This window comes from Filicampus tigris, chromosome 8, assembly GCF_054856515.1.
Source record: "Filicampus tigris isolate MCC_2025a chromosome 8, RoL_Ftig_1.0, whole genome shotgun sequence".
Lineage (NCBI taxonomy): Eukaryota > Metazoa > Chordata > Actinopteri > Syngnathiformes > Syngnathidae > Filicampus > Filicampus tigris.
Genome location: NC_141224.1, coordinates 17,146,807 through 17,169,941, shown reverse-complemented (window position 1 = coordinate 17,169,941; position 23,135 = coordinate 17,146,807). Strand labels below are relative to the sequence as shown.

Genomic DNA, 23,135 nt, shown 5'->3' with positions numbered 1-23,135 from the left:
AACCGTATCGCCTCTGCCCGGTTCTCTGCTAGGCGACCCGGGGTTACATTCCCTGGCATGGCTGGGCTGGCCGACACTGCCCCCCCCCAAGGGTCGTCCGTCACGGGGCGAGCGAACTCTACCCGATCTACTGTCGGTCGCTGTGAGGTCGACTCCGGTAGCCCCAACTGGGAACAAGTCCAGGTGGGGTGAGCGAACTCTACCCGATCTACCGTCGACTGCCTAGGAGCTGGTGCTGCAGCTACCTTGGTCGGGCTGGGTAGCATCATCCCCACCTGCAGCTTGTCTGCTGGAGGGTCAGCAGTGTTGATGATTACCCCCGAAGTACCCCGTTGAGACGCCGGAACTAGCCCCACACGCTGACCATTCGGCAGGTTGAGCACCCCAGCTCCCAAATCCACCACAACTTTTGCAGCTTTCAAAAAGTCCCGACCCAGAATACATGGGTCACTCACGTCCGCCACCCAAGCTGAGTGAGTTGTCGACAAACCCCCCAAAACAAACACAAATGTCCCTCTGCCTCTCATGGGGGCCGTTTCACCGGTCACTGTCCTCAGTTTTGTAAAGGTCGATTCTAAGACGGTTCCCACTGGAACGACGTCAGGCCTCACAATCGTGGCTGAGGACCCAGTGTCCACCAAGGCTGTACAAGAAGTGTCCCCAATCTGCACGCGAACATGACTGGGGTCCCCCACGTCTGTCCATCCCACCGTTACAACGGTCTCATCCTGGACATGAGGGTCCCTGTTCATAGCGCCAGCACATGCAGGTTGCACCTCCCGGTTAACAACTGGAGGGGTCCGCGTCATCCGGGCTACACGGACCCTTTTTCGTTTCCCTGCTGATTTAGCATCTTTGGGCAGCGCCGCAGAAGGTGACCTGGCTGTCCACACCCCCAGCAGACAACAGGGCGTGCACGCCGGCCACTTCCATCCTCATGCTGTGCTGAGCGAGTATTAATGGCACACACCAGCTCCTCCACCCATGCCGGTCTGCGCTCCTCCCCTTCCGGGAACGACGTTGCCGAAACGGGACAGTTTGGTGTCTGCAGCGCCCCCTTGGCTGCAATCTCCCTCTCCGTGGCGAGAGCAAGCGCGTCTCCCAGGGCTGCTGGGTGAGCAAGCTGGACATGCAGCCGCAGCTCATCTGGTTTGAGGGCTTGGATGAACTGATCACGTATCAGTTCATTTTGTATCTCATTTGGCATTCCAGCATACGCGCGCCGACCCAGGCTCTCGATCTCATGCGCGAGATAACGGAGCGGCTCCCCCGGATGTCGATCACGGTGCTTGAACTCACAGCGCAGGGAGTCTCTCAAATTAAACTCCCCAAAGCGCCTCTGCAAAGCACCCACCAGCGCGCTGTAATCGAGTCTCTCTTCGGGGCTCAGCAGCAGCAGACAGGATGTGGCATCCTCCGTCAGCGAAAGCGCCAACTGCACCGCTTTCGTCTTCTTCGGCCAATGCGCGGCATCAGCCACCAACTCGAACTGTGCTCTATAAGCCTCCCAACTTCCCTTTCCGGAGAATTTAAGTGCCTTCATAGCGGGCCACGCGAGGTCCAGAGCACCGCCATGCACGTTCACATTCACGTCCGCGGCGGCAGCTGTCGCTCCGTCATAGCGTAACCCCGTTTTTGCGGGCTCACGCTCATCTTGGCGCGGAACAGCAGCGTTATGCCGGCCGCACTCGGTGCAACTTGACTCGGGCATATCAATCACGCACGGCACGGCTTCTTCTTTCACCTTTCGTCGAATAAGGGGATCGCCGAACATCCTCAAAGCCGAGCGTGCGACGAGTGAATCCGAAACTTCTGACACCAATGTAATGCCCCTCGAAGTGGTCAAAGATGCACACAGTCGCGGATGCAGTCTGATCGTCGTTTTTAATCACAGATCGTAACGGAGAACAGTACACATTCACACAAGAGCTGCTGGTGGCCACAACTCACGCCCATGCGCTCAATCATCCACACGCTCTCTCCCTCAACTTCCCTCCTAAACTCCTTGTCCCCTCGCTATGACGTCACTCACTACCCATAGGCCCAGCCAGCACATGCACAAAACAAGGAACAGATATTACAATATATTGGTGAGTAGTAGCCACAGAATCCACACAAACTGAAAAATGGTGACATAACAATTCATTTGCACACATTTCATATTTTCCTAATTTCAGATTAAACTGCATGCGAACATATGAAGCAACGATAAACTACGACCAAAGTGCCATTCGTTCATCTAGTCGTTTCTGTTGTTACTAAAATGCCATTTTGCAGTTCTACGTGTCCACCCGCTTTAATACGAAAATGTAGTTGACAGGGGAATAGTGCACTTTGGTGGAGTCCCCCCCGCTCCACACACCACCCCCGTTTCTTTTCAACCGCAAGCTTAAATCAATAAATGAAAAGTGAATTCCCGTTAGGATCGCTTCATGCAAACATAAGTCGTTTCGAGCACAAGGTATTAGTCACTTGCACGAAGACATGCCTAATTTTGATCAACATGACTCTTACCGTCAGCCGAATCATTGTTTCGCGTTCGGACTCAACAAAATAGCCCGGTTACAGTAAGATACAGTATCCCAACTAATAGGCTATATATCTGAAGATGAGAGTCAGATGGTTCCGAGGAGAATAATAGTACATTAGTCCCGTTTCATTCCTGGATTCAAGCAAATTAATTTTTGTTTTTACATATATACTTATGATGGCAAGTCCTGGATTCAAAGGAAAAAGATTCGTTAAGAGGCGGAGCTTTTATACAGCTTCATCTCCTTACCTTTTCCCCCGTCTTCGATTCTTTACAATGTCCTCTGTGTCTTTCATTCCCGCATCTGATTTAATGCTGGTTTGACGCAGGTTAAGCCACCAATAACGATATTGCGATGATAAAACACCTTTTAATGAAGTTGACCCAGGAGGATATGGGTGATAGACATTTGGGTCTATCAGGGGTCATCAACCTTTTTCAAAGTGAGAGCTACTTCTTAGGGACTGATTCATTGCAAATTATATTGACGGATTTTTGTATTACTGTGTCTCATTTCAATTAAAAAAAGTGACTGATTAATGCGAAGGCTGCCAGTTTCATGCACACTGCTGAAATAACTAATTCACTACAATTACCTTGAATTATGTTAATTATATTGAGACAATGATCATGTTTTCACACAGTAATTATCAACAATGATTAAACATGTTAGGAAACAGATAAATATCAATATGCAACTTTATTTCCATCAATCTCTGCTAGGGGGGTGTGAGGCCAATAGGGGATCCACCTGAGGAGTGGCACCCCCGCCACGCCAAATAATATTACTTTGGCCAGATGCATGTATGGAAAATGAAAAAAAAACAATTCCATCCCTCACTCCTGAACAAAGTGCAGACAGTCATCACTAAGCAGAAAATATGCCAGTGGCATTAGCAAGAACAGGACATCCTTCCAAAAGAGTATGAAAGACGAAAAATAAAATTGGTCTTAAGACTGCCTAGAAGCTGACAATCACAGTGAAGGTGTTGCAGAATTTTCTGGCAAGTACTGGTAGCACATGTGACAAAATTCACCTGTCTTCTTTGTATGTCTGGGTGATGGGGTAGGGTGGCTCTTCATTTGACAAAGAAAGCCCAAAATTAAAAAAAACACTTGAAATCTCTCAGACGCATGTGATAGAAAATGTGCTATAGGGTCTTATCACAAAAACATGACATTTCAACAGGGGGATATAGACTTCTTATATTCACTGTATATTCTTTTGAAGATTCTTCTTATTTCATCTGTAAAACCTCAACTGCTGAATTATAAATACTTCCATGGAAATATCTCCATGCATGAAGGTGACTTTTCCCAACACAGAACAGAGCTTATGCCAGCATGCTGTCATAATACAATTTTTGTTTGTGTACTTTTTTTTATGTACTGTTTTAATGTTACTGGTTTTGATTTTAAATCTGTGAGTGCATTGTATCAAACCAAATTGAATATTCCACTTTAAAAATTTACGAGACACGTATCGAATCGTCTTTATGGAAGAGATGCACCCCCCTATTAATACTATTGCACCAAACCTTGTCAGGCATTGCACAAACATTCTTACTGCAGGAGAACCAAGAGGGGGGACATGGAGAATTCAGGAGCGTTGTGTACACCGCAGGGGCACAATTCTCACAAGGACTCATACAGTATAAATGTCCGTCCGATAGCAAAACGCATTGAGAGTTGATAGGGAATATCATTTTCATTAAAAAATGAAATATATAAATAAAATAAAAGGAAAAATCATTTTTAGAGGGATTTTAAAAATGTGTTGTGTAGGTGTACGTTTGTATTCATTAAGTCTTGGCCACACATCGGTTTCATCCTACACTCATGGAGACTTCCTGCGAAGTTGTGATTGAAAATCACGTACCCATAAGGCAGAGGTATCAAACTGCATCCTCGAGGGCCACTCTCCTGCATGATTTTAGATGTTTCCCTCCTCCAACACACCTGATTCAAATGATGGCGACTGGTGGATGTTGGGTCCAGCATTGTCAGAGCGACGAACAGCGGCGGACACAGCATGGCTCTGGACCGTGGCGATCTTCAGGCTGGTAGGCTTGCGCCGGTAGCTGTCCGTCTGAACGAAACACATTGTGGAGGAACTGCTGACTGAGACACAAACTCTTTTTGGTTGTACTTGATGACCAGTTTGAGAGGAGTGCGGTTCATATGCTCCTCCAGGAGTCAACAGGAGAGAATACAACTCTGCACTTGTGCTCTTGTACATTTTAATTAGAAAAAAGGAATTTAGTTATTTACGGTTTTATGCTGACCCTAACCTAAAAAGAGGGTCGTTCTGTACAAACAAACCCCTCCCTCCCAAAAAATCGACACAAAAAGTTGGGTTAAATTGACCCCAAGAGGTGGATCTGTCCCTTTTTTACCCAAATTGGGTTATTTTTTTATGCCGATGCCTGCAAACCTGACCCACCCCCCAATCCTGCTGCCATTCCAACATGAGATGATCATAGGAGATTTGAGGTATTTTTAGGCTTATCTACCTTGGAAAACTGAGACATTTCATATTCATTCATCATTTTAAAGTTTATTTAACATTTGTGAGGCATATAAAAAAATCAGTGCCAGTGGCTCGCTGCTTTGCAGTACAGTGTTTGCGATGTTTGTCAGTTCATCCAGTACATAATTTATAGATTTGGTTGTACCTTTGTGAATTTGCGGCACTTTCTCCGTCAGTACAAATTATTCTAGTTACACCACTTTTGGTTAAGTTGCACTTCTTCTCCATGCAGCATTTTTTAAATTATAAATGATGTGTATGTCATGTTTTGAATTTTCAACGCAGAGAAGCTATACTTGATTCATGGAATCAAATAGCAGTGAAAAGAACTTCAAACATAAACATACCAAAAACATAACTGTATTTATTACAAAAAAGGACCCTGCAATGCAGACAAGCTCATTAAATATGACAATAATTGAGCAGGTTTTCCAGGATGAATTGACGTTGGAAGATTAAGTCATTTTTTTTTTCATCAAAGACAGGCAGAAACTTTGGCTATCAACTTACAAACACTCTTGGTTATCTCAATTTCATATTCCATATGTTCTTCCCATTGTACTGTCTAAAACATTAGCTAGGTAAACTTCACTTTTCTATCTAGTTAAATAAGATTTTTGTGAAAAACCCTGCACCCCCCCCCGAAAAAATTCTACTCTCAGCAAAGTAGAAGATGAATCTTTTTTTTTAAAAAATGAGCTTCCTCACATAAATGACTCACCTGAAGGTGATAAAGTGATTGCTCCAATATGTCTCCCCAATTGGCATAAAAATGTGCCCTAACTTTTCATGCGAAGATTTCATTCGGATAGCGATGGTGAGTGGAGGGACTTGCCACTGACTGGGCTATTGCTGTACGGATGCCAGTTACCCCGCTCTCTGTCCTTGTTGTCATGCTTGTGCTTGTGTTTATGCTTGTGCTTTTTCTTCTTCTTCTTCTTGTGCTCGTGGTGGTGGTGGCCATGCTCCGCTCTGTGTTTCGAAGGCAAGGACGTGGTGTCTTTGGAGAAGGATGGCATAGGCGTGGCTGGCATGGAGAGCATTGACTGTTCGACGAACGCCGGCTCTTTACCTTGAAGGAAAAGCATCATCGTGGTGGTAAACAAACGGAAATAATTCTTTTACAACTGTGTTGTATCACCTGGTGTAGAGGGTCGCTCCAACAGATTGAGGTGATGGTGAATGAAGGCCTGACTATCGTGGACACTCTCCATGTCAATATCTTCTTCTTCCATGTTAAACTACAACCAAGCAGAACGATACAATAACTGAGGAAAGTCATGTGCAATCTATCAAAAAAAAACCATGCCATTCAACTTTGGCAAAAGACATAACAATAATAATAATAATGAATCATCCTTACTCTGATCTTGTAACGCCCGATTCTACCGTCATCATCTTGATGCTGCAGTGCCGGCGTGGGTTCAGGTGGGGAGCCCAGCTGAGTTTCGGCTTTTCTCTTGATGCCCTGAGGAGGCTGACCTACCCCACACACGCCAAGGGAAATAGGATCAGGCTCTTCATCCTCCTGCCAGAAAAAAAATGGAACAAAACCAAAACAGAGCAAGTCAAGCATATCCTGTAACTCAGTTACTATCAGTCTTAACACATGCCAAATCACAGGATAATCTCTTCGTTCTGAGTAATCAACTACTGACAGAATTGTGCTGTTTAATCTAAATTTGGTCAAATTGTTAGTATGTTTATAACCTGCATTAGAACATTAAAGTGGAAGTCAACCCAAACATTTTTTTTCAAGAAAATGTTCTATGCAGGCCTACTAGTTGCCACACTCAGTGTGCGCTGTGTGCGGGAGCCCTCCCATCAGTGCAGTGATTGGATGGCCATTTTCCCGCCCCGGGCTACCAAACAGAAAGAAGCGCTGGCACAGGGCAGCTCTATATACAAGAGCGTGTAAATTGTCAGCAGCTCCAGTCAGACAAGGTGGCTGAAGAGGCACAAAGAGTGAAATTCCCAGTACAATCAAGCGGAGCGGTCATTGAAGGCACACTACAACAGGCGATGAGGAAGATCTGGACTGTGGCTGAGACTTTTCCAAAACTTAATCATTTGGAGAAGCCATTCTTTTGTTGATTTGGATGTGTATGTTGATTATGTTCACTGTGTGCCAGGTAAACCCACTGTGGACTGTTTTTGGTTGTGGCTATGGCATGGCTGAGACTACTGGCGCTTGTTTTGCACCTTCGCTGGTTAGCATGTTTGCAACAGCCCCAACAGAATATTGGACTTTGGCCACTTGTCTTATTAATGATTGTATAATTCTTATTTTATGTTTGTATTTTAGTTGAGTTGCGCTGAGAGTTTACTTTGGGTCAGTGTCAAGCTGAATGAGTTCCTCTTCATCTTCAACATTCTAGCAGAAGCCTGAAAGTTTTGTGCTAAAACAGAGTAGTAGCATTTGGAATTTATCATTTGAAATGTGTGTTTGCATGTAGACATTCTTTATATCCAATGTAATCATGTTTAATTCCCCAAGCCAATTTTCATCTGTCCTGCATAAACAATCTATTTAAACTTGACCCATTTTATGTCATCATACAATTCATTTTGACATAGTACTTACAGGTGGGTAATTTAAGCCAACTCCATGGATTCCTATACTGGCAGGCGTGTCGATTACAGCACCAACACTCAGTTCAGGCTTTATGGTAGGGTTTAGTACTGCCTTCTTCTCCTTCAAGTTCAACACAAGGCCAAGCTCAGGGAGGGGTAGGCAGGAAGGCCGAGTCAAACCAAACAAAGTATAATAGAGGTTCACAGCGTCGCAACGCAGGCGCCAATCATGAGAGGTACCTGAGTAGAAGAAAGAGCAAAAAAGAATTAAAGGTCAAATACCGACCAATTGATAGTCAAAGTGAACTCGTTGCCTGCACTGTAGTCACCCGATTATGTATGTCAAAGATGTGACATGATTTCCTGTAACTGAGCACAACATGTAAATGTCATTGTACAGTAGGGTTGCATAGCATACCAGTACAAGAAAAGTGTCACGAAACCACACCATAAAAAAGAAACAATACCATGTGTTTTTTAGTATTGGTACTTAAAAGTGACTGTGACAGAATTGTTTGCAGGCTCCAGTGCCTCCGCGTCACCTTTCTCATTCCTCACCGCGTGTTCCAAAACAAATAGAAATGTGCTCCAGTGGACTGTCTGCAGTTCATGAAGAAAGAAGTACAGAGTGAGATATGAAAATATTTTGCTTAGTATTCTATTTGTGCGTTCTAAAATGATCTATCATGGAAAACGACTCAGCCATCTGTAACACCAGCCTAGCCAATTACTCATCATTAATTGGAAACTGAAAGCATCCATTGAATTCAAAGTATTACTAATATTAATATATGTTCTCATTTTGATCATTAGTATTTTGTTTTTATACATTTGAAAAATCCATGTATTTGTACACACTAATATGCCTTTATTTTGGCTTTATTTTACTTTGCTGTCTGCCGCCAGGTTGCCCATACAAATTGGAATCTCTTCTCAATTGCCTTAGCTGGATATATAAAGGTTAAAATACATTTTAAAAATAAAAATAATATCTTCAATGTATATATTGATTCATTTATTCCTACCACTCCTTGTAGTGATGATTTCATGATTTTTTGGACATTAAAGTTGTCACTTTTTGACACAGAATTATCCTGCCATCAGCTTCCTCAAGTGTGACCATGTTCCAGTGAAGATAAAATAACTAATGCGCACTTGAAATGTTTTTTTGTCTAAATATGTAGTAACTTGTAGTTCATCCACTTTTCAAGGAATGCAGTAAAGTGCAAAGAATTTGAATGCATACAATACAGTACTTTAAGTAACATTCAAGTATGCCTACCATTTAACAAGAAGCTTGAATTTCACATATTTACAGGGTCATTTTGTACTTGACAAAAATATAGTGTTCTAGAATAAAGTGTTCAACATGCAGGCATGAATGGACATGAGGCTATGATGATAGCTGTGAGTAGTTGAGTTTTATTTTTTGAATAAATACCGCGTTTTGAAATAAATTAATATTGAATATTAAAATCAATTTCAATTATCGTGATTTTGATCTCAATCAAAATAATCATGATTATTATTTTTTTCATAACCATCCAGCCCAACCTAAGGCGCGCTGAAAATCCTTTAATTTTCTCAAAAATCGACAGTGTGCATTCGCCTTGTAAGGCATTACGCTCTATGTAAGGATGGATGTCAGCTTTTCAAAATGTCGTCATAAATTCAAATTCCTTCCTATTACGTTCACGTTGTCATTCTCATCCACATCTAATTGCTCGCAGGCGTCTATATGTTTTCGTCATACCGGAACTAGCCCTGCTTCTGTGTCTAAGAATCATGGGAAATGCAGTCCTACTATGTTCTTCCTTTTTTAAATAGACACATTGATTGATATTGCGCTTAACAATGCAGTGCACCTAATGGTCCGTAAAATTCGGTATACGGATGCATTAGGTGGAAAACGTTTTTGACTGATAAGTCACGGGTCCAAGACTCACCTGAATTCATCAGCTTCCAAAGCTGGTCCACCAGAGCTTCATTGCATATAGCAGATTCTGTTGTCTTGGTAAAGGGTGGATTCTTACAAAGCATGGCTAGAATCTTATGTCTGGAAAAAAACAACAAAGGTTGAAAATGTTAAAATGTACATAACACATACAGTATTTGCTTATATTGGTTCTTTTGTATACAAACGCTAATTACTCAGAAAAATAAGTATCTGAAACACGTGTTACACCCTACATTACGTTTGTGGCTTTTCAGCGATACGGAAAATAAGATTTTTTCAAGGCAATGTGGTGATGAGGAGAGTGCAGGTAAAACGGCGTGGATAATTCCTAAGAATAAGTCAAAAAGTTATAATTCATAACACTGATGAAATGCGGTACTTTGTCATGTCTGACAGTAGAATAGTAAGACTCATAAACTGGAGTGGACAAGTGAAGTTATATGAACACAAAGCCCACACTAGAAATACCAGAAAACATGACATTAAAATCACTAACATAACGTTACTACTGCGTTAGCGTACGATAGAGAGACTACGGCATGGAAAAATGTACAACGTACAAATTCAGGTTACATCACTGCCATTGGAATGGACACCTGTCGTAAACCGAGGGGCCCCTGTAGTCTATCAAGCAAGCCTGTATGTATGTTTACTAACCTGACATAAGGAGCCGGGTCACTCTGAACCAGGTTGAGAAGCCACTGCAGCTCAACTGAACTCTTTTCAACTGCAAAATAAATGACAGCATGAACAAATGAGATACAAACAAAAACTGCACGATTATAGACTGGATATCACAACAGATTGATTGACAAACAAACAAACGGTATACATTCACCACAACTTTATGACTGGGTGGCAAGGCTAAACTATTATTTTAATAATCAAAGTATCATTTGACGGTAGACTTATTTCTTAATACATTTTAAATGAATTTGGATATTGGGCCAATGCTAATATTTATTCTGATGACAGTGGACGCCAGTTTTAAAAATGGTAGGCAAAGGTTACTGGCATGGAATTCTGTTATTTTTGCAAAACCATAACCATAATTTGGAGACTTGTTTTTTACTCATGCAATGGAAAATTAGTGCTTGTTTTAGTTGAGATGATTAAAGGATTTCTACCATCAATGTGCCCGTACCTCTTGTATAGTCCACCAGAGCTTCTAGCGCAGCAACACGAACATCAACAAAGTGGCCATACTCTGCATAGGACCTGAAGAGTGATGCTTCGCTTGGGATGTGACCATTTTTTTGAAGTTGGCGAATGGCTTTGAGACAACTGCGAACAAAGGTTAAGAGATGGAAAAAAAACGATTGAAAAATACAATCGCATCAAGCTATATAATAGAACTCGAAATCCATCGTCACTAAATGTTCTAAATGTACTAAAGATCAAAAACAACAATATTTTCAATTAACTATGGAAAGCAAAGAATCGTTAAACAACAAATACATTTTAGCAAATGCACAAGTCAAAAGTTGACAACAAGAACCTGACAAATAAAGTATAGAGAAAGCAGATACCTGATGGTAATTGTACTCCTGTAGCTTGGCAATAATTTTTCCATGTTAAGGAATCTAGTTATCTCCTCCAAAATGAGACGCACATCAGCATTTAAATTGTCCACTGTTCGAGTCTCATTGTTGATACTGATGGCTGGCGTCAAAGAGTTGGTCAGTGCTTCAAGCAAATCTGCACGATAGTAATTGTCTGAGAACTGGAAACAGACCAAAAAGGTGAGAGTGTTAGTAGACCACAAAACTAAATACCGGTAAATATCACTGAATTGGCATGTGAAATGCACAGCAAATTCCTTCAGCCAACCATCAATATGTATTACTATGTTATTATGATTTCCCAAAATACAGATGCCCTCTTCAGGAAGGGACATAGTAGGTTGTTTCTCCTGATGAGAGGATAACACCTGAATTTCCCATCAGGGATAATTATAGGATTACCGTATATTATTTTACAGAATGTAAATCCTGAAAAGTAAAGTCGGTTTTGGCAGTATTAAGAATTTAGGTTACAGGGTGTGGTTGCTTTGTCTTTACCTTGTTCTTCCTGTTGTCGTTGTACTTGATCAGGTCAAGTATGAAGTTGAGAACATCTTTGGGACAAAGGTTCTGGACATCTCTGAGTAATGCCATGGCAACAGGCATCGTCTTGTAAGGAATACAAAAACAGGGTTCGTTAGTTGATAAAACTGTAAACAACAGCTTTACCTAGTTTGATCTAACTTTTGGCTAATCCTAACATATTACCACTGAGTGAAGATACCCAAACATTAAAATATTTAGTGCCTGCTTTAATACCACTTTAAAATGACACTCTACCTTTTGCAGGAAATAGCTCTGGAAATTGATGAAGTTATTGGTCTTGACGATATTGGGGCAGCTCTTACAGCAGAACATTCTGGTGAACAGAGACTTCATAGCTGGTGGGCCCTGCCATGTGCTCACCATAGCATTGGCTATCTGCAATTATTATGTACAAAGAACAACAATCGGGTAGGTTCCATATTAAAGGGCAGTCAACGCAAACATTTTTTTTTTCAAGAATATGTTCAAGCCCACTAATTGAAACAAGGCATTCTGATAAATATTACGTTTGGGGAATAAGTGTTAATCCACTCATTTTTTGCCATCTCTGGGGGCGGCAATTTTGTCTTCTGTCGACTGAAAATGACATCACACTGCGTGATTGGTCGTTGTGAGCAGTTGTGATGTCATTTTCAGTCAACAGAAGACAAAATGGCCGCCCCAGGAAATGGCTAAAAACGAGTACAATTTGCTGCTTAATTTATATTCCACAAACGCAAAATTAATCAGAATGCCGTGTTTCAACTAGTGGGCCTGCTGGGAACATGTTCTTGAAAAAAATATGTTTGGGTTGACTACTACTTTAAGACTTTATTTATTTCAAATTTTCCCCCCACATTTATAAACAAATGTTTCACTTAATCCAAGATAATAAGAGCAGTTGCTTGCTCATGCCATATGTTGCCATTTACATGCGTATGATCCAATTAGTCGACTAATCACAACTACTACCGCTGACAAGTCAACTAGCAAAGTAGTTGTTTGTGGCAGCCCTATGTACATGATAACCACATGGTCACCATGATAGCTAATTTAAGTAATACGAATTTTGAAATGTTTCAGTTAACATTGAGTTAAGGTACAGTATCACATACCTTTGCCAAACAGAAGCAAGCCTGGATGCGGACTTTGTAGAAACACTGTTCTTGTTCAAGTATGTCAGTCAGAGCCAGTCTGGAGGCAGGAGTTGGGAAAGTTTCAAGAGCCGATATGGCCTCCTCCTTGAAAATGGAAAATATGCAGCCAAACATCAGCCAGGAAGAATACATTTATATTGGAATGATATGCATAGCAACGTGTCAAAGCTGAACCAAACATGTCTACCACCTGTGATTGTACTGTCGACTATTATAAGGAGTAAAACAGTTTGAGTAAAATAAATCGACTACATGATCATTTTGACATATTAATTGTGAGAGGACCAATCAATTATCTTTTGCATTTCTAATTTATAATTTCCTCCAGTTCAGCAAATCAATATGTATTTGGCATCATGCACAAACTGTTTTTGTTTTTATCAACAATGGACTGTGTGTTTTGTGTGTCACACTGTATAAGTCATACCAATAACGTTGCAGCCGTGGCTAATGTAGACTAGTTCAGAGTGCTAATGCTATCTTAGAATTGCATTGAATTGACACTGTGTGTGTGTGTGTGTGTGTGTGCATGCATGTATTGGTAGTGTGGTGGTACTGTACATGCATTTATTGTTTTGATTATTATTTTGCGGCTCAGGCACTGCCTCTCCCAAACCCGGACAAAAATGGATGAGTTGCGCCAGTTAGGCCAGCACATTGTTTCTTTCACTTTCTCCTTGTCCTGAGTATTGGCCAATGCAATGAGTGCTGTCAAACTACCGTAATTCTTTTTATGATATCACAGATTAACTACCATCTGCAATCAATAATCAATAAATTGCTAGTACCGCAATATCATTTTGGAAATCATGTCCATAGCTCTGCCGCATGTTTTAGTGCCACCTACAACTCAAATGATTCTTACTGCTGAAAGTCATTCTAAGCCTGTGTGTTGTGATATCAACTACTGTTCCACACAATATAAGAAAGAACCCTTACTTACCTGTGCAACTACATCTCTTTCATAACGCAGTTGGTATTGCCACATGAAGTCGGCTTGTTCCAATTCCACCTTCCTCAGAATTGACATGTCTGGGTCAATCCGTATCCATAGAAGAGGAGAGTCAGCACTACGTGAGAAAGAGAAATAGACGTAAAACAGTTAAATTTTGTGAGATAAGCAGTACTTAACCATGATCCCTTGCCCTACATAAAGTTGCAGCCTCTGTTTTTTTAAATAAAACCAGATGCAGACATGTTCTTGAGAATATGCTAATAATCTCAAGGTGTTTTTCTTCAACAAAGAAAAAAAGGCTTCTGCAATTATCTACTGTCGTCCTCTTTTCTGATTGATGTTAGTGAGATCGTCAGTGTATTGGTCAGTCTTTCTTAAAATAATGAACAAAACTATTTATTTTGCCACAACCAAGGTTTTTTGTGACTTCTTTTTTGTGACAAACAACTACTGGTACCTGATTCCAACATACAACTAAGCCTCATCATCAACTATTTGGGTCATTATCTTGAAGTACCATAACAAGGTTTTGCACTACAGCCTGACCGATATGAATTTTTTGAGGCCGACGCCGATTCTGATATTTGGCCAAAAATATATCATGAATAAAATGACTTCACTTCTTGTTTGGTCCCTTAAGCCAGATCCCACCCACCCGGAAACATCAAGTTGTCTTCGTCGCGTAACGCTAATATTAAATGCACAAGTTAACAAATGAGAAAAAACAAACAGACATATTGGCCACAATTCCCAGCGCCCCCCCGTCACCACCCCCCGCACCAAACCCCCTGCTGACAGTGAATAGTAGTAGGGCTGGGCCGCGAACGGTATAGACTTGTATGAACCAGTCCGTTGCAGAAAAAAGGTTGGGGGCCACTGCCTGAAGCGCCATCTTTAATCCACTTTTAGTACACTTTCGACCAAAGGTTAATCTTGTCGGATAATCTTACTAAGATATAAAACAGTCTGGCGTTTGATGTCCTTGGTAGAGAAGGGGCAAAATCGGGACAAAAACAGCCCGAATGTCATTGTGCCACGCCTTACTTGGAGAAGGTGAAACATCTTCTCGTTGCTACCATTCCATCATAAGAGGCACATTCGCTGAGACCATCTCTGATGGCATCGGTCAGTCTCTTGCCTGCACTAAACTATTTTGGAAATGCACATTTAGCAACTGGTATATTATTGTCTCACTCCATGGCTGATAAATCCATGTCCACTTCCTCTCCATTCATCAGTGGAATCTTCTTTTTCTTGTTTCTAGGAAGAAAATAAAAAATAAAACATTAGTCCACCAAATAAGACACCTTTTACATGGCTATCAACTGCATTTGCCGTTCCTCGGATCCCATTATAATGTTCTGACTCCTTGAGTAACACACATTTGTAATTATAATTTTTTTTCCTTTCTTTTTACACCAAACGCTGTCGGTATCTTGTTATAACTGAGGTGTAAATAACCCTGAGAGGACAAACAGAGCTGTAAAATTCTCAAATGTAAATTTTCCTCATTGGGGTCACGGGTAAACTGGAGCCTATCTCGGGTGACGCCCTGGACTGGTTGGCAGTCAATCCCAGTGGCACATATAGAGAACCAATATTGGGCAATTTAGAAACTTTAATTAACCCAAGGAACATGTTTTTGTGAAGCAGGAGGCAAACAGTAAATATAGAAAACCCAAAGAAGAAGGACGAGGATTATATCACCATGCTGCCGTTTCCAAAATCAAATGTTTGGCATATGAAATGAAAAATCATCAGGAAAAATTTCTTTGTAAATTTGTGTATGTTAAGTGGAGGTTTTATAGCACCTTCGGCTTTTGGAGTGGCATGGGATATCATGTTTGAGGCTGTTCTCCTCTATCTGCAAGGTGTGGTTGAACGACCCATCTAGTTCTTGCACTGTCACCTTGATGGGACCCTGGGGGACATACAAACATTTGAGAGGATAGTAATGAATGACATTAGAGTTAACACACTATTGGAAAAGGTCAGTTCATTCACACCATGCAATGATGCATACTGTAATGCACCCCACCATAATGAGAGCTTTTTCTAATATAATTATTACATAATTTGACTATGTGTCTGAGTGAGGTAATGAGGTAAATGATGTTAATCTCCCTCACGGGACTAATAAAGTAGATCATCTGACCCAAAATACGAACCAAAAGTACGAGCAAGAGTTATATCTATGATGCAGTACAATTCACAGTATGCCACTCAAAACTGGTCACAGTAATAAATGTTGAATTAAGACAGAGCTTCACCCGTTTTTGACAGTTTTGTTAACGTTGTACAAATGACACAGTCAAAATGGTTAACACCAACACCATCAGTGGTCGCTGAATTCATTTGAAACTTGCCGCCACCACTGATTGTTGAATTTAGTAATATCAAAATGTTATTTTCATCCTCCCATCAATACATCCATCAGAACCATTTTAAAAAAATATATTGTTATAACTAAATTCCAAGACCAAGTTTGCTAGTGTTTATTTGGGGCCGACATTTTGGAATATTAACTGTCCGGGGATTATTTTGGGAAAAAAATGGGATTTGGCGAGTCCATGTAATGATTCAGTTTACTTTACGTCCATCGAACACTTACAAGCATAACATCCAAAAACAAAATTGTGAGAAAAACATTAACACTATGTACCAAATTTCGCGCTTGTATCACCCTTTTGGATGATTATTTTACTTACCTACTCCACGATTTGGCATGCTGGCATAAACTCATACTGCTTTTCTTTTAACTGAATTTTATTTTGGTGACGGTTAGTGATTTTGTAAAGTTGTTGTCAGGGAATGGTGATGCTTGGTGATGTGCACATGTGACACAAAAATGATTTCATTGTCTTCCACACTCTGAGCTTTGGCTCTGCTTCGGCAAGTAGAAGCTAACAGCGGCTGAAAACACTTGCCAGCGAGCGAGGTGGAAGAGGAGATGGCCAAATGTCGTCAGGAACGCGCCAGTGTGATTCAGCCCACTGAGGGTCATTAAAACGAAAGCCAGGCTTGCCTTTGGCCCAGCATTATATTGGGCGGGATGAGGTCTGTACGCCCCTAAAATGAGCCAATTTCACCATGGCAAGAAATGTGCTAAGAAATGTCTATAATTCTTGATCCTTGGGGCATTTTGACAAACACATGACATGTTAAGACACTTGTAAATTGTTTTAATTTATTTACAAAATAAAATAAAATAAATAAATAAAAGAATACAGCTCCTATATTTTGTACAACCATTTTTTTTGTTTACCAACCATTCCAATATCCTTATATAATCATGACACGTACAGTAGGTTCATGGCCTGATACTTGACTCCTAGATGTTAACGTATCCCGAGGACAAAATCAATCAAATGTCCATGGTCAGGATGAAAAGATGGTAATTGGAATACTCACAACATATTTTTGCGTTCCAGAGGATGTGTAGTCTTGGCGGATCTCCAACTCCAAAACATTCCTCTTTCTGTTGAATGCAAAGCTGCCATAGAATTTTACCACGGCACTCTGATCTCTGGTTACAAATGAGGTAAGGCAAAAACACATAAATAAATAAATAAATCAGCAATCATCCATAATTGGTGTGTGTGCTCTCCATGTTTCCAGCCAAATATTTTTCAGGAACAAAAGCATTTGACGTCTTACATCACAACGAAAAATAAACGGCTATTGCACTTTGCAAGAAAGATCAAGAAATAAGTGATGGAAGCACATCATTGTCAGGCTTTTGCAGGCCATATAAAATGACTTGACCAGCCAGATCGGGACCAAGGGACATGAGTTTGAGAGCCGTGGATTCAATAAGGATACACCCATTGTTTGATAAGAGGGGAAATGTCCTTGCCAGAGACATTAGAGATGGATTTCAAGAAGGCATGAGTAGATAGAAGCATCTGGCTCCACATGTGACTCTGGTATCTCTGCGACGAGGCTGTGCTTGCCAGACTCAAAAGCTTGTTGAAAACCTTAAGGAAAGATAGACAAAGACAAAAAAAAATTCTTCATGCATTTTCTGATTAATTCAAAGGTGCAACATGTTAAGGACTGAACACACGAAGCAATGGTCGGCCAACATGGCCGACTAACGGCCAAGTGAAGCATGGGCTGCCAATCGGCTCATTGGGATGGTTAAACTGCTGACCGACATATTGCCAAACTAAGTACCTTCTGTGGGTTCATATCAGCAGTACAGTGCACGCATGTACTTGCGGTTTGGCATCTGTGGATTCACCTATTTGCAGATTTTTTTTTCACCAATACTGAATTAAAAAATTTTTTCACCTTTGTCATGTTTTCACCCACCTTCCGTTTTTCATGGAAAACGCATACCTATCAGTGTTTTTTGAAGAATTTTTGGGGGTCGAATTTTTATGTTTCTACATTATGCATTTCAATGAGCGTCAATTCCACACAATTTTCCGCTATATGGGGGGATATTAGGACCGGGCCAGCCCGCAAACGCAGTATTCCTCCTTCCAAAAACTGTAACCTTGAATATGAGCACGGAATATGAAAAGTGCAAACAAAGCATATCGGCTTAACTTTCACTCTCACTACCATAGACTCAGAATGTCTGTTAACTTATTCACTGCCATTGACGTATATATGTGTCATTTCACAGTCCAGCCATTCAATCCCAGGAATTTATTTATATTTTTTTCAAACGTTAGGGTAAAAGAAGGTCTGAAAATGTCTGGCAGTGAATAAGTTAAGTGGTTGCAGTTGTCAGTGGCGTTGTCAGTCCTTGGTCATTTGCTTGTGCAAGAAGAAATGACACAAGATACGCATGGACGCATGTCAGTTCACTAGAGTCAATTAATGTTCTGTTCAAAACACAACTGTTCTGTTACTGGACAAGATAAACAAACATTTAAGTAAGATACAGAAAATAAATTGATATGATAATTTCGAAACCCAACAAACTCATGTTTTGCTTAACTCAACTCGCCCCGAGTACATTGCCCAAGCACAAAACTTGGTAACCACGGTGCAAAAGGGCACACTGCCCGAAACAGTGCGTACCGATATATAGAAAACTCAAGTTAAAAAGAAGACACCTCACCTGCAACATGAACTCCATACTGATCCTGTTTTCAATCAGTCTCATCACCAAGTGAGCCTTACATTGGAACATTTTGTAGTATTCCCATGACAATGTGTGTGGGTGCTTTAGGGAGAAGTGGAGGTGCGGAGTTGGGCTGGAGGAGAGAAGGACTGGTATCAGCATGTGATTTCAAACTGTTTGATTACCCTTTCAACAATCTAGTGATTGCAATTCAATTCAAATTTATTACTTGTCCTTTTCTTTGCCTCCACTAAATGTTGGGTGCAAAAGGACACCTCCCATCTTCAGTTCATATTCCACAATCTTGTCCAGCTCCTGTGACAAAACAATTACATTAAAAATCAAACATATACTCCAAGTATCGGCACCATCAAGTATTGCATTGTATGTCTTGATGCCATGCAAATCCAGTGTCTCAACCATTTGCAAGTTTGCCTTTCGCTAGAAGCATTGCCCAATGTGACTCGTGCCTACAAAAAAGCTCTCAGAAAACCTACAATGAAGAATTGTTCATTTGACCCTTGCTCCCTCTCTCTGTATCCTTCCATGTTGCTCTCCACCCTTCACAGCTAAATACATCCCTGCCTAGCAATGCTTATTAAAGTTGAAATACACAGCAGTTAAAAAAAACTGTTAAGTAGAGAATTTAACAGCAATAACAGTGAAAGATGTACACAGGAACTCATAATTCTACAGGATAGGTTATCTTGTAAAAGCTAGGTATAGCAGCAATGACGTTCTGAATTTGATCAATTGGTTGTCCATAATGTGCAGTGTTTGAGAAATAAGCAACAATACAACATGCCTCATATCCTTATTGTCAGTTTGTCAATTAGAGGCACGGGTCCCAAGCCTGTATTGAAAAATGGGTGGGTTGCAATTTGCAAATGAGGGGCATCAAGCATAACAGGCAAACAAATCACACAATAATGTGGCGCCCCAAAGGTGGCCAAAGACACAATAATGTTATTCAATGGTTTTGTATGGGCAGAACCACAGTTGTCACTCTTATTGTTAAGTCACAAGCTACTGGAGTTTTTACAGGGGAATCAATTAAAATTATATAAAGTATTATATTATAAATTATATTATTATTACAAATAATGATTAATTATACAATAAGAACAATGATTTTATTTTGGATAAAAATCACATCAGGGCAACATCCTGAGACATGGGAATTTGGTTCACATATTCTGGCTTGTTATATATCGTTACTGTTGTGCATAATTCTGTGCAACGAGAAAATAAAACAAGGGGAAACCACCACCCCCGCCTGTGTGTCATATTTCAGCACTATGGGAAAAGAGGTATTCAAAGCACCCGTTTAGCCAAAGACTTACAGACAGAGCTCCTGAACTCTTGGAAGCTGGAGCATCAAGCATGAACGGCTGTATTACATCAATAAAAACTTCATGGGATGTCACTGGTAAATTAATTCAATAAGCATCCACAATTTCTGGAAATCACTCATCTTGGATATCAATTTTGCCAACTTGGTTTCCGCTGGTACTGTTTGGTATGTATCCTCAAAGCTTAAAGGTGACTGACAAAACACACATAGAATAAATGCAGAATATGCCTAAATAGCTTTGTCCATATCTGAATGCATGTGTATTATACGTGGCACATACATGAGCCTGAAGCCAATGCGCTTCCTCAAAAGTAAGCAAGTTCTGAGGAAATCAGATGTTAAAGTGGGGGAATCTGGAGCCATATTGCAATACTAAACGGCATTATAGTCCTTAGTTAATTTTTTTCTCAGTACTCACCAGTAAGAAAGAAGGGAAATGCAATTTCTAGGAACACATAACTTACTCAGCATCAGATTTCTCAGATATACAAATATTGGTAATTATTCCAAGTTGCACAAAAAAAAAAAAATAAATAAAAATAAAATAAATAAAGCTGATACCTCTTTTATCCAGTGCCGATACTCATTCACTCCAAACGTCTTTTTCAGATACAGGCCAAAGATATAACCCGAGATTCCCTTCAAAACCCACTCATCAGCCCTACAGAAGAAACAACATAGCATGTTAATACAATGTTTAGTGTTCACACTAAATACGCACTCAGTTACCTTCAAAATGGTTGCTGAACTGGAAATGTTATGTATTGTTATTTTCAATCCAGTCATTTTATTTGCCGACTTTGGGTGTTGATCACACAAAAGGATTTGTGAGCAGAAATACGGAATAGGTTGTATCACTTAGAGAGGTGGGCTTCGACCATTTCCCAAGCAGATCGGTTTACAATCGCAATGTAGGGAAGACGCTCAAATTATGCTCGACTGTTGGTTTGCGTGTACCCAGCGTCGGCAGTAATTAGCATTCGGCAGCAAGTGGTACAAAGCACTTTTTATTTAATCAGCTTTCTACATTATTGCTACACTGGACTTTTTACAAATTAATGTTGAAAATACGTCAACACTATTGCATTTGTTTTCGAAATGTGAATGAGTACATAAAAATATGGGATTTAACAAAAAAATCAGAATTGGGCATCAAGCCCCTGCAGTGTGAACGGAGTGCCATTACATCAAAATCCAACAATACTGCATCCATCAGCCCTGTAAATGCAGTGGCCTTTTAATGAAAATGTGTCTCACCAAGACATCCTGGAGATGAAACACCCAAAGAACTGTTGAGCCAAGGCCTGTGCGAGGCAACGGCGTGTCAAAGGGGTCTGGTCGATGATCATAGCGCTATGAAGTAGGTTGGTGCTGGAAGACATAGAAATGTCCTGTGAAAAATGCGGGGGGGTTGTACACAAACCGATCGCCAGCATGGTAGCCTTTATTAAATGTTGATTAACTATCAATGACAGTGAAAGTGTTGAGATGATTCATTGTTGGATAATAATCCACAAGAGGAACATTTTCTCAAATTCACACTTAATAGTTGATTATAAACAAAATATAAAAAAACTTTGGGGAGGGCCGTGACTGATTGAATGGTGCTCCTGAATGACGAGCTACGGCCCAGGGCTGAGGCAGCCAAAGTGCGATTGATGGACAAAGCACTGATGGACAAAGCAGCTAGTAGCTATGAGAACCAATGTGAATGGCACGACACATTGACCATCTACACTTCATTCAATACAATAATATGCTACAATTCGGCACGCTGCACAGAATCAAAATCACTCAGCATCGGGGCTCTCTTGTCTGTTCGGTTCGGAGTGGATTGGCAAGGTGGAAAGTGGGCAGCGTGAACACTGGACAACGTTGCATATGCAATCGGCATGTTGTCAAATACATCTCAATTATCTACCTGACCTCTCGCCTCCTAGGCCCTTACTAGACCTTGTCGACACCTGTCTGGTACCAGTCTATGCCATGGAATATGTATTCCGGTTAAAATACATCGGCTACCAATGTCCAAGCAGGCACGCAGTGTTTCTGCGGGAACCCACAACCTCTGTGCCATAGAGACCTGCGCAGCTGCCACTGCGAACGGTTGACTTTGGCCAAGGAGGAATAACCACTGAGTCATGGATAGATGCCTTTGATCTGTTTTCATGCACAGTTATTCAGTCAGTCTTATACTGACCCCAGGTGGCCAAGGCTGGCACACCAGAAGGTATCTCATATCTCAAGGCACCACTACATACATACCAACCGTAAAATTAAGACAAACAAACAAAGAAAGTATTAAAAAATAAATAAATAAATAAATAAATAAAGTTACACTGAATCTTGTGCCTACCTGAAGATGCTCATGGAAGCATAGGAAGACACTTGCACATAGGACTCATCCACAAAAACCGTCTTAAAGCAGGAGTATGGGTACCGGCACGTCAGAATTTCTTCATAGAACTCAAAAATCTCATGCAGGTAAGACATCGAGTGCTTGAGAAGAGGCAGCAGTTGTGGCAGGCAAAAGTGGGTCACCTGATGGGAGGGACAGCAAGAACAATAAAATGACAGTCAAAGAAGACTCTCTAAGGTTGAGCATACTCTGTTCTGGGATGCAAGTCGAGGACAGTTGTTCTGATTTCAAAACTATTTCTCCTCATTTTATATTACAGATAATTTAATCGAAGTAAACACAAAATGCCGTTTTTAAATAGTGATTTTATTTATTAAGGAAAAAATTATTCAAAGCTACCAGGTCCTGTGTGGAAAAAGTAAGTTCCCCCCTGTTCTTAATAAATGGTTGGGCCCCATCAGAAGCTAAAACAGAAATCGACCATTTTTTGTGGAGATATTTTGGCCCACTCTTCCTTGTACAATTGTTTTAATTGAGCAATACTGGAGGTTTCTT

The 23,135-nt window shown here is 40.8% G+C and overlaps 2 protein-coding genes across 8 annotated transcripts in view; both read right to left on the bottom strand.

The window, feature by feature from the left end:
- Positions 1 to 4,620, bottom strand: part of enpp2 (ectonucleotide pyrophosphatase/phosphodiesterase 2) — a 50,615-nt gene extending 45,995 nt beyond the window's left edge. For 2 of the 3 annotated variants that reach the window (XM_086037226.1, XM_086037227.1), the window contains exons 1-2: positions 4,490 to 4,620; positions 2,087 to 2,119 (exon numbers count right to left, since the gene is read on the bottom strand). In XM_086037226.1, the coding sequence (XP_085893352.1) occupies positions 2,087 to 2,119; positions 4,490 to 4,564 (108 nt within the window). In that variant the 5' untranslated portion in view covers positions 4,565 to 4,620. Of the gene's footprint in view, positions 1 to 2,086; positions 2,120 to 2,514; positions 2,682 to 4,489 lie in introns of those variants that run through there. The other variant, XM_086037231.1, reaches the window with a different exon arrangement.
- Positions 4,621 to 5,404: 784 nt separating this feature from the next.
- taf2 (TAF2 RNA polymerase II, TATA box binding protein (TBP)-associated factor) overlaps positions 5,405 to 23,135 on the bottom strand; it is a 23,473-nt gene continuing 5,742 nt past the window's right edge. For all 5 annotated transcript variants that reach the window (XM_086037224.1, XM_086037225.1, XM_086037223.1 and 2 more), the window contains exons 9-29: positions 22,578 to 22,762; positions 21,479 to 21,592; positions 20,783 to 20,882; positions 19,097 to 19,182; positions 18,865 to 19,000; positions 17,613 to 17,767; positions 17,202 to 17,316; positions 15,602 to 15,711; positions 14,985 to 15,050; positions 13,779 to 13,905; positions 12,794 to 12,919; positions 11,934 to 12,074; positions 11,652 to 11,762; positions 11,121 to 11,314; positions 10,736 to 10,875; positions 10,249 to 10,318; positions 9,581 to 9,690; positions 7,645 to 7,874; positions 6,424 to 6,588; positions 6,202 to 6,301; positions 5,405 to 6,132 (exon numbers count right to left, since the gene is read on the bottom strand). In XM_086037224.1, the coding sequence (XP_085893350.1) occupies positions 5,861 to 6,132; positions 6,202 to 6,301; positions 6,424 to 6,588; positions 7,645 to 7,874; positions 9,581 to 9,690; positions 10,249 to 10,318; positions 10,736 to 10,875; positions 11,121 to 11,314; positions 11,652 to 11,762; positions 11,934 to 12,074; positions 12,794 to 12,919; positions 13,779 to 13,905; positions 14,985 to 15,050; positions 15,602 to 15,711; positions 17,202 to 17,316; positions 17,613 to 17,767; positions 18,865 to 19,000; positions 19,097 to 19,182; positions 20,783 to 20,882; positions 21,479 to 21,592; positions 22,578 to 22,762 (2,853 nt within the window). In that variant the 3' untranslated portion in view covers positions 5,405 to 5,860. The remainder of the gene's footprint in view (positions 6,133 to 6,201; positions 6,302 to 6,423; positions 6,589 to 7,644; positions 7,875 to 9,580; positions 9,691 to 10,248; positions 10,319 to 10,735; positions 10,876 to 11,120; positions 11,315 to 11,651; positions 11,763 to 11,933; positions 12,075 to 12,793; positions 12,920 to 13,778; positions 13,906 to 14,984; positions 15,051 to 15,601; positions 15,712 to 17,201; positions 17,317 to 17,612; positions 17,768 to 18,864; positions 19,001 to 19,096; positions 19,183 to 20,782; positions 20,883 to 21,478; positions 21,593 to 22,577; positions 22,763 to 23,135) is intronic.